The following is an 11,565-nucleotide window of genomic DNA, read 5'->3' as shown; positions in this document are numbered from 1 at the left end:
GCTAACCACTGTCCTAACCGGACAACCAATGAATTTATATGGCTGTGACGAGGTTTGATAAAATGGATCAAATTTATATGTGACAATCAAAGATATAAGTTATGCTATTGTTTAGAAGTTACTTAGAACATTATTCATATCGACGTATATAATATACATGTGATAACAACAGGTTCAAAAATAAACAGCCAATGGCAACACATATGATTTTGCTTAAATCATTAGAACATTATTATATACATACTATAGGTTATCATAGCATATACTACTAAATCTAATCTGAGATCAAATTATAAGGAAATTGTAGTACACTTTAAGCTTTGTTAGGATAAAAGACAAATTGAATAAAAAAATATGTACAAGTAATTTGATAATGATTATTTATAATACTTTGAAAGGATAATCCCTCCCCCCCCCCCCCCAAAAAAAAAAGTTCATCAAACACATTTAGACTCAATATAAATGTTTTGCTTCTTGATTGACAAAGAACATGGTACAACTGTAACACGTCACTGTTAATACTATAACATGATTAACATTATCTACACTTCGGTTAATGACATGATCAGACATACCTTAAGTATCTAATGTATTCTTGACAAAACTTATGCACGAAGATTACGGACCATGGACATTACGGACCGGAGATAACGTACCAGATTTTGGGACATAACGGACCATACTTAGGGACATTACGGACCATGATATATAATTTTACTCACAGTTTGTTTTTACTTTATAATGTACCATATTTCGGGACATTACGGACCATGAACTATACTTTTATTCACAGTTTGTTTTAGATTCATAACATGCCATATTGGAGAACATTACGGACACTGATTTATAATTTTACATACAAAATATGTACACAAATGTTGTCATTATAACTGAAGTACCATTACCCAAAAGGAAAGAAGTCTAAATATAACTTGTAATATAACAGGATTGATACCTGGGCACCGCTCCATTAACCATACCAATAGGAGTTGATTATTAAATATTGATTATCGCTTTTCCATAAATAATGTTTTGATTTTCAAGTATCTTATGTATTATTGACCAAATTAAATATCAAGCAAATTTTATATTGATTATCGCTATTCCATAAATAATGTTTTGAATTTCAACGCTACTGATTTAATAGTGATATGTAGCCTCTGTTAAAAAGTGAATCGAAAACGATGAAAACTTCGTTCAAGACCATGATGAGTGGAAATCTAAGGGAAGTAACTGCCTAAAGATAGTACTTCCGGATGGGTCATGTTTACAAACATTTTTATTTTTATTTAATGTCATTTTATGAATGACAGAAGTAAACTGTTGTTATGGAATACAAACAATGTAATGTATATATATAATTAAGACAACATGACTGGCCTTTGATTGGCATCAAAACATCAACGTTAATCGACTTATGATTATTTATGGTTTGCAACTCGTCAACATTGAACTTGAAGTTGATTTGTTGAACTGTTGATGTCAAGATCTACATGTACAGTAACGTGCAACTGCTACACTACTAGCCTCCGCTACGGGCATACTATATTAACTAAGATAGTAGATTACGACATAAACAAATACACTTTGTTCATAGGTAATTGACAATCCAAGGCAATGCTTTATTTGACAGTTTAACTTAACTTTAATGTCTTAAGAATTTACAAAATTACGTGAAAAGTGGATACAATATATTATAATAAAATAAAATAAAAAATGATTGAATCACGGACATGCTCAATTCCCAACCATGGGAGAACTGCACTTCAAACTATGCATGAACTTCGACGGGAAAGCGTCTTGTGCGATGTGATACTTTGTGTTGATGGGGAGCGGTTTCCGGCCCATAAGATTGTACTTGCTGGCTCAAGCCCATACCTCAAGGCAATGTTCACGAACGGAATGTTGGAAACTGAACAGGACGTTGTGGAAATAAAGGACTTTGATGCTCCAACTATGCAATGCCTCCTGGACTTCATGTACACAAGCACTATCGAGATAACAGTGAACAATGTGCAAAGTATTCTACAGGGAGCATCATTATTCGGTCTTCAACAGCTGAGAGTACTCAGTGCTCAATTTCTTCAGTTGCAGCTCACACCCAGCAACTGTTTAGGTATGATACAAAATTATGACTTGAAACTTTTTGCTCATTCCAGGTTATTTTATGCACTAGTCAATTGTAACCCCCCCCCCCCCCAGTTCCGGGGGTATACCGGAGATAGGTGGGGAAATGGGCCATGTTTTTATCTTCCGGGTGGCCCCTCAGTGCCAGGTGAATGCGGTGGTTTTGTCTCCATGCCAAATGTAGCGGGGAATGGGCCTTACCTAGGGTCCCTGGGGTGCGGGGGCATTTGGGGATTTTACCCCGGCTTGGCTGGACCTGGGACCAATGTAATCTTACTTACAGGCTGGACCGAAAGTGCAAGTCCCCTCTATTCCCCTGACCTGGGGGAGCCGTGGTTACAAATTACAATTAACTGGTGCATTAAGTAATCGAAATTAGACTTGGATTATTAAGCCCGGATTCTTATACTTAGTGGCTTGAAATCAAATTTTTGAACAACCCCTGCTATGATATAAAATTTAGAATTTGAGCAAGCCCGGAAGACATTTTACCAGTGCAGGGCTTGAATTAATTTTGACCACTGTTATTACGTTAATTTTAAATTCCTTATGTTCATGTATGTTTCATCTAAATTCTTATTGTTCTATTATGTTCAATGATATAGTTAATTATTTTATCTTCTTAGACAAATTGATAGATTTTGAATGATTCAGTATGAATCTGAGAAGAACTTGAAGAACTTGAGTTATGTCTTACCAAATGAATTTGTATTGGAATTTATTGTTTTTAGTTTAAGTGTGAACATACATTTTAAATTTAAAGCACTATATCTCAGAAATATTTGAATATGTATGGTAATTGCAGGTATTCAAGCATTTGCAGATGTGTACATGTGTGCTGAGCTGGAACGAGCAGCCCGGCAATTTATCTACCAAAACTTTCTCCCAGTGGCTCATACAGAAGAGTTCCTTCAGTTATCTGAGGAGAAAATCATCTCCCTTCTTCGTAGTGACCAGCTCCACGTCATGTCAGAATCTCAGGTCTTTGACGCAGCATACAGCTGGCTTACGTATGATAAATCTCGGACTGAGAGTGCTTGCAACATTCTCAAACATATCAAACTAGGTCTTCTTGAATTACCTATGCTAGAAAACGTTGTGATAAAATCTGATTTCTTCCGAACTTGTCACAAGTGCCAATCCCTGATAAGCTCAGCCATACGTTCGCAATATGAGAGAAAGAACATGGAACTGCTGACTCCCAGGGCTCACCCCCCTTGTATTTATGTGGTCGGGGGGAGAAATAGCCAGGATTGTCAGTTGAGAAGTATGGAGCGATATGACATTCTGTCAGATACTTGGAGTTCTATGGTGAGTAAGGCAAATAAACAGTTTGGTTTGGGTTACATCCTTTTCAAAAAACAGGTAGGGCAGGTTTTTTTTTTATTATTATTGTTTTATTGGGCTTTATATAATATGTAAGAATTTTATCATCAACATTGGGAAATGGCGTTAATGTAATATTCTGTGTATATATATCTTTAAAGGTTTTAAACTACAAATTATAACACACACTAAAAAAGATAATATTTTTTACAGCCTATAAAATCAGAAGGGTCAGCGCCAATTCCGTTGGTTACTAAGGGTTGGAGTATTAGAACCAAAAGTGTTTTTTTTAGACCATTATGTACAATAATTGGATGTTATGTTAACCTCATGACTCAAAGGAAGACTGCAATCCGGATTTAATTTAAGTGGTTTAAGTACAGTATAATCACACAATTGCCAATAATTCTCAAGTGCATCGATATCTCCAAAATGGGATAAAATGGCACAACTTTAACCAATTATATTATATCATACATGTATACTTTATGTTTCTTGAATCATTTATATATGAAACTTTTATGCATTTTAACTTTTATTTAATTGTAAAATATTTCTATTTCAGCCAGGAATGAACATTGCCCGGACAGCTATAGGTTCTGCCACACTGGATGGGCTGTTGTACACGGTGGGTGGGGAATGTGCGTTGATAGACACACAGGAGAACACGCTCTACCTCCGCTGTATGGAGTGTTATGATCCCGTACAGAGACAATGGCTGCCCAAACCGGAGATGAAAATCGCGCGATCATTTGTGGCGTTGGCTGCAGTTGGTGGCTATCTGTATGCAATAGGTAAATCTTTTTTGTTGAATTTAGGTTAATGATGCACATTTTGAGAGTATAAGCGTGAGTGAATGATTTAAATGGAAAATGTCTTCGCTTTTAAGTAAGTATGAATAATAGATGTACTTTTCCTTTAATTTTCTGTTGTTGTGTTTCTACTATGTATGCTGTATAAAATGTTTAATTCGTCTATACTTCAAAGAAGTACACATGTAGAATGATTTTATGACATCCTTATTCAATAAAGTTCACTAATCAAACTTATAAAAGAAGAATTGTTTCTTTCAGTGTAAGATTGTAATATATCTGTGAGCACCAGAAGCTATATTTCACGAGTGGTGCAGCCACAAGGAAATTATTTCCTTTTGGTGTTCACATCGCAATCTTACACAGTTTAAAACACTATTTTTCTTTTAACAATGTATTTGCTAAATAAGGATCAATAGAATTTAGATATGACAAATGTAGTTTTTCAGAAAAGTGTGCCAAACTGTATGCTAACGTAACATCATCTCAAAAATGATGTCATTGAAATCGTCTCCCAGTCTTGTGCATTTGGAAGTTAGAGCTGGCTAAAATCTCAAAAAAGTGAAAAACATAAAAAAAAAATTCAGTGTTTTAAACAGTGTACTATCATTGTTATTTTACTCATAATTCTCTATAATCACGGGAAGGCATATAATAAGTATATTTATCTGATTTTCAGGTGGGGAGGACCGGGCATGTGGCTACAATGTTGTTGAGAGGTTTGACCCCAGAGCTGACCAATGGTCATTTGTAGCCAGTATGAAACGTCGACGGGCTGGGTCAGGCATCACTGTGTGTGAGGGGAAAATATATGTGGCAGGTGGGTAGTTCAATATGTGTTTTTTGGTCTCGTATAACAAAACAGATGTATGTATTAAAACCAATTTTATGATTGTATGAATTGTAATAAAAAATATGATTCACATAATTATCTGAGCATACTATTATTTGTATGATATCACAAGAATTAAGTACTTTTTGAACAAATTGAAGTCTGTTTTTACAGGCTAATCAATTTAGAAAGATTCATTCACATTAAGGTATGAAACATATTACACTGAAAGGTTTCATCAGTTAAAGAAATATGTTCTTGTGACATTATCTTTATATTATGTATCAATGAATTGCAGAACACATAAACATTATTATAATGCATGATAAACTATTTGGGCGTCAGCTAAAACATCTTTTAAGAGGTAAATTGTAAACAAGTACCCACCTAGATTTTATTTGTTTCTATTTCAATAATTGTCACAGGATATTATTGGGTTTCCATAAAGATTGTGGAAGAACTTCCTAGCTATACCTTTTGGTTCAAGACTTTCAAAAACTTACCAACTGCACAACAAGTGTTTGAAATTCTAGTGTTTTCTTGCGCTCAATTTGTGTAGTTAAAGCATGGAATAATATATCTCCAAAAATATTGTTGGTGTGTTGGTTGTTTTTAGGAGGTTATGACCGTACCTTACACATGGACCGTGCCAGCATGGAGTGTTATGACCCTGTCATTGATGACTGGACGTTCATGTCCGAGATGGAAAAGGCTCGCTCCGGTCTTGTTATGGCCACCATTGACCAGAACGTGTACGCATTCGGGGGCCGCTATCGACACACTGACCAGTATTATGATATGGTAGAAAGGTGAGACCAACTTATAGAAGAATATCATGATACATTTGTACAACTTAACCAAGTTTTATACAATGGCTGCTGGCTTATATGTATTGACTGAGGTGTATACAAACAGTCATACTAGTATTGCCTGTAAATTTTCTTTATAGATTATAACTTGACGTTTCATTTCTTTCACAGGTTTAATGTTTTGACCCGACAATGGACCACTCTAGCTCAGATGAACACTCCGCGGGCCTGGCCGGGCATTGCCATTTTTGATGGACGGATTTACGTCCTTGGCGGGTTTGATGGGGGATACCGATTACGTAGTGCGGAAAGTTACGATGCAGAAACTGACCAGTGGACTCCGATTAGCAACATGCTTGTGTCTCGTGCTGGTTGCGGGGCGGCTGTTGTGTGATTGGGAAGAATATTCTTGCTACAAGATGATAAAAAACTTACTGATACCCTATTTTTTTTTTAAGACATTGAATATGGTTAAATAATCTTATTGGACTGTTAGTTTTATGTCAGAATAAGAAATTGAGTTTATTAAAGTAAATCGGGTATTGACAAAATTTGTGTTAAGAAAGGAAATTGAGTACTTATTTAAAGAAGAATCATACTGGATGTTGATTTAGGTGAGGCAATTAATTACGGATAATGTTAATGAATTGTTGATATTTATATGAGAGTTTTGGGGATGGTGTTATTACGTTAACTTTACTGATGGGTTGGTATGCTTTTTGCTTAAATCATTATCTTCATAGACGAGGTTATAGATTGGGATTGTATACTTTAGATGAGGTTATAGATGTGGCTTATTACAGGTTCCATTTTGTAATCAAGATCATGAATTTTATATAATCTTGTATTGTTGTATTACCATAAGGTTTATAAAAAACTTTGTTTTAATTGATACAAATTGTAGATTCATCATTGGTATGTTTCACTACTTTTGATCTGAAATGGAATTCATAAAATGCAAATCTAGAGGGACTATTCTATTTTGAAATTATTCATTATCAAAAGTGTCCTGGATTGATGATTCATGTACACCCAGTTGGAAACATCAATTTGGGACAATCTGAACTCATTGACATATATGAGATTGTCACTGGTCAACAAGCCGGACAAGTGGGCTCCCAACCTTGGCTCCCCCTTAATACTCCTTTCCCCATACAACAAAAGAAGACCACACTCTTGCATAACATCATGCAAACATTAGAGTGATTAAAGTTATGTTGTTGTAAATTAAACAAATCAAATAATTTTGATATAAAGAACCTTAGCTTTCATTTTCAAACATACCGGTATTATGGACTGTTTAGAATGCCCCAAATAATTTGACAACTATGCTACTAAGTTTGTTACAATTAAATCCAATGAAATAAATAGAGGATATATTCATGAGTGGGAATTCCTTTGCAAGTTTTTTTTTTAACTTTAGTAAATGAATTTAATAAATTTTGTAATGAATGAACCAAAATGTGATAAATGTATTTATATCTTAAAAATACTAATTTGATTATTTATAGCACTAGATATATAAAATTTCTCCCACCTCAGATAAGTAGATCCATTAATTTAACCATGCTAGAAATTCTTATCTTTCCCAAGGGCGAAGATAAAATGCCCGTATGGAACTTCTTTCAATAGTCACCACATTGTAATTACCTCCCTTGTTGAAGACTGTCTTCTGTAACGCATCATGGAAACCTTGTCTTGTGGCAATATTTAGAATGCTAGTTAATTACTTCTCGCTTTAAATGTCACCATAAAACAGTTTTCACGCACCTTTCAAGAAATAATGCTTCACCCTTCTAAGAACTATTTAAAGACAGATCAGACCATTTACATATATATACTCTGAATCACTGCGCGATTTATTATATCCATGACAACCACGAATTATCGCATATCCGTACGCAATTATTTTCACTAAGCACAAAAGAGTTCTAGCAAAAAAAAAATACATTTTTACTTAATTTTGTTTAACTGAGGTGGGAGAAAAAGCATCTACCATAGCTGCTCGTGTAAGATAGGTTCACCCCGACCCTCGCGCAGGGTGTTTTGCTGAAACTCGGTAAACCTCGTTTCCGCAAAACACCCTACGCTCGGGTTGGAATGAACCTATCTTACACTCTCGGCCATGGAAGATACTTATAGTCTCTTTATAACGCTGACAGTTTAATTTGTTAATAATTTACAATGTTATGTTTAAATTTATCATCTTGTTATTATTATTATTAAATTACATTAAAACTATATACCCCTGTAGTGATTTATGATATTAATGGATTTGTAGCAGTTGTACTTCAAGTCCGAGTTGATATACTTGTAGTTGACACGTTTTGTTACAAAGGTGACCTGGGTTTTCCCTAGGATTTCCCAGGTCAAGTTTTTAAGTCTCTTATGGTTGAAAAATGATTTATGAAATTAATGGACTTGTAGCAGTTGTACTTCAAGTCCGAATTTATATACTTGTAGTTGACACTTTTTGTTATGGACGAGACCTGGGGCGGTATTCATAAAATTTCTTAAGTCATTTCCTAACTTAAGTCAACTTCTTAAAAATTTTCAAAATCAAATAAAAAGAAATGTATAAGTGTTTTTAACATTAAAGTATGTTTTTTTAATAAGGTCAATAGAAATAATGTATTTTTGATTTTTTATTTCATATGACTAAAGAGATAATAAATTTAGGAAAGTGACAAACATGAAAGTTAGGAAATGATTTAAGAAGTTTTATGAATAACGCCCCTGGGTTTTCCCTGGGATTTCCAAGTTGGGTTCCTATGACCATGACTCATGGTGGAAAAAATTGAGTTTCTCTGGTAATTAAATAGGGTTCCAATAGAATGGTGTACACTCAATGCATGTTACTTTGTATTGCATAGTAATTATAAAATGGTAGTCCCTAGCTTGAAATTTGTGAAAACTTGCCATGTTTTTGGTCAGCATTAATTATCTGTATTTATTCAGGTCATTTATCTCATCATTGTTAATCAAACTTTATAAAGTTATTAAAGGTATTTTGTTAACATTATTTGTCAATTATCTGTTTGGGATAATCACTTAAAGCTGCACTCTCACTGATTGAACATTTTGACAACTTATTTTAATTTTTGTCTTGGAACGAGCCAATTTTTGCGAAAATCCATGGAAACCAGTTATATAAGACTGCTGACAAAAAATTAGATTTAGGTTTTAGTCATAAAACATTAATTTTCCAACAAAATATGAAAATCTATGATCTCATTATTTGTCAGCAGTCTGTTATCATTGGTTTGCAGTTAATTACGCAAAAATTTGCTCTTTCCAAGACACAAAAAAAAAGTTGTAAAAATGGTATATCTGTGAGGGTGCAGCTTTAATGCAGTGTACACAATATGATAATTTGGTGTATTGCTAATGTAAATAGAGTTATTAACTTCAAACTATGCTATTCTAGTGATTAGTAGTGTTACTACATTGTAACTTAATATTTAGCCCTTGATCAAAATTACACAGTATTTCATTACATGGAATTTATTTTAGTACCGGTATGATATGTACATACGGAACATGGGGTTTATTTTAAAGCTTGGATTTTTTTGGGGGTGTAAATTTGTTCAAATATATATAAACTGCTGATCAAATCCACAGTGCATTTAATATATGTAGATGTTGTTTTAGTTTTTACTGCATGGTACCGGTTTCTTCTTTCTGAAGTTTACGACATCCACACCTTGTTCATGGACAGTTTGCATTCTATATAAATTACCTGTCAATGTTTTGTCCACAATTTTAAAACAAATACGTTTGAGCCTCATTGGCCCTTGACCTCGCCTGGCTCGAATTTCTTGTTAGCTCAAACTGGATGCAAAGGACCGATTTCTTTATACTAAAGGCAAAAAAATCCTGCATGGCTCGAATATTTCGAGGCTCGAGGTATTTTTCGATGGTCCCTGGGAGTTCGAGCCTAGTAAGGAAATGTTAGACTAGGTTTATTGGGATTGGTAGCTAAAGTCTTAATATCATTCCCGATACTTGCATAATTTTTGACAGATTTTACTTGTCTATCAATTTTTGTTAGCCCTAATAAACAATTATAACACCTATATTTATATGCAGTTACAACTGGCTAGCACTGAGCCCTCGATATTTGCATTTGTTTTTATTGCACCATTTATGCAACTCAAGATTTTTATGTTACAAAAAGGTGAAATTATGCTTATAAATGGTTAATTGAAGAATAAAGATGTATTTAAAGTCATGCTTGTATTTTCAATTCACTATGTAAATACTATAATTATTCAAGAGAATCTGGATCTTTGGAGGCAAAATATATTTTTTGCCTGAAGTATTTTGTGTAAAATGTTTATTTTCTTTTTCTTTACGCAAAACCATTTAAAGCAATACCGAAGAAATATATGGTAGGCATCTAAAATTCACATTGTTGTGGGTCAGATTCCTTAAAGGGATTAGACACCAGATGATTCAATTGCAAGAAAAAAAGGAAAAACTTACAGAAAATTGATATTGTTGTGAACAACCCATTGCATCTGAATTACTTATGCATTGCATCATGTCGCTTGTAAACGACAAATGTATCTTCCACGCTTTTTGTGTATTTTTCCAATTCAAAATTTACTGGGGATGTCTAGCACATAATTCCCAGTTCATTTAAAAGTAGCGTCTGTATATATATATCTGCACTTATCATGTGGCTTTCACATGCTAAATTTACACACTATACACTGGGAAAACATTTTGAGCTCATTTTAAACAGAACAAATATTCTTTTAATCCAGTAAAATGATGTTTTAAAGGCCTCATACTAGCTTTTATTGACAAGTCAAGGCTCAGGTCTTGTGGAAATATGGTATTTGCCAATTTTGTGGCAATCTGGTGTTAAACCCCTTTAAGGTAGCCTTTTAGCAGTGGTTTCTGCCAAGGCATCCAAGACTCAATTTCTGGCCTAGATGCACAAAATTCAATTTCATCATTTGTGGTCACAAAGCTCAAAAAAGTGGGTTTCCTCCAGGTACTCCGTTTTTTTTCAACTCCCCAAGACCACATTCTCTTGTTACAATCATGCCAACTTTTGGACTTAAAACATAGAAATTATTAGTGATATAGATTTGTTGCTTTATGTGCAGCATTCAACTTACAAACATTGGAGGATTTATGTGTTTTGAATTGGAAAAAAACAACAAATTCTTGGTCCAATGCCAGGGGTCTACTAAAAAACACTTAAATTTTTTTGTTCAAAATAGTCATCAAAGCTGGCCTTGTCAGCATATTTTAATTCAACGATAAAAAAGTCAAGAATTAATGTTTTCCATATTTATTCAAGGTGCGTTAACAAACAAATTCATCATATTTAACAATCTCCCCACTGGTTTACCAGAATGTTAGATAAAGTTTACATCAGAAACATTCCACTGATAGAGTAAAGCATATAAAAATGACCATAATTGATCGGCAATCAATACATTTTTTATTGTGCAGGTGTATTATTTTGACTCTGTCATTTCACAAATATTGATTTCAATCAGTCTGTTCCTACAGAAAATGGCTTCTGCATAATTTAAATTGTTAAAATATTTAACATTTAAGATGAAAAATAAGTACAAAATTTAATGTCAACTGTAAGCGATTATCATTTCGATGGTGGCTTATAAATGGTTAACTAACAGTG

The 11,565-nt window shown here is 33.9% G+C and overlaps 1 protein-coding gene across 1 annotated transcript; it reads left to right on the top strand.

Moving 5' to 3' along the window:
* Positions 1 to 1,260: 1,260 nt before the first annotated feature.
* On the top strand, positions 1,261 to 10,137 carry LOC128207041 (kelch-like ECH-associated protein 1). Its single transcript, XM_052909851.1, has 6 exons — positions 1,261 to 2,116; positions 2,933 to 3,438; positions 4,019 to 4,247; positions 4,945 to 5,085; positions 5,714 to 5,906; positions 6,078 to 10,137. Exons 1-6 carry the CDS (start codon positions 1,717 to 1,719, stop codon positions 6,298 to 6,300), a joined length of 1,692 nt encoding a protein of 563 aa, XP_052765811.1. The 5' UTR covers positions 1,261 to 1,716; the 3' UTR covers positions 6,301 to 10,137.
* Positions 10,138 to 11,565: the final 1,428 nt, after the last annotated feature.

The sequence above is a fragment of the Mya arenaria genome, chromosome 10, assembly GCF_026914265.1.
Source record: "Mya arenaria isolate MELC-2E11 chromosome 10, ASM2691426v1".
Taxonomy (NCBI): Eukaryota; Metazoa; Mollusca; class Bivalvia; order Myida; family Myidae; genus Mya; species Mya arenaria.
The sequence above is the reverse complement of the archived record's forward strand: the minus strand, read 5'-3'. Positions and strand labels throughout refer to the sequence as shown.

Excerpts from the sequence above, each read along its gene's own strand:
- LOC128207041 (XM_052909851.1), top strand. The coding sequence starts at position 1,717 with ATGATTGAATCACGGACATGCTCAATTCCCAACCATGGGAGAACTGCA. Across the intron at positions 4,248-4,944 it reads TGGCTATCTGTATGCAATAG|GTGGGGAGGACCGGGCATGT; the intron begins GTAAATCTTTTT and ends TCTGATTTTCAG. Across the intron at positions 5,907-6,077 it reads TATTATGATATGGTAGAAAG|GTTTAATGTTTTGACCCGAC; the intron begins GTGAGACCAACT and ends TTTCTTTCACAG.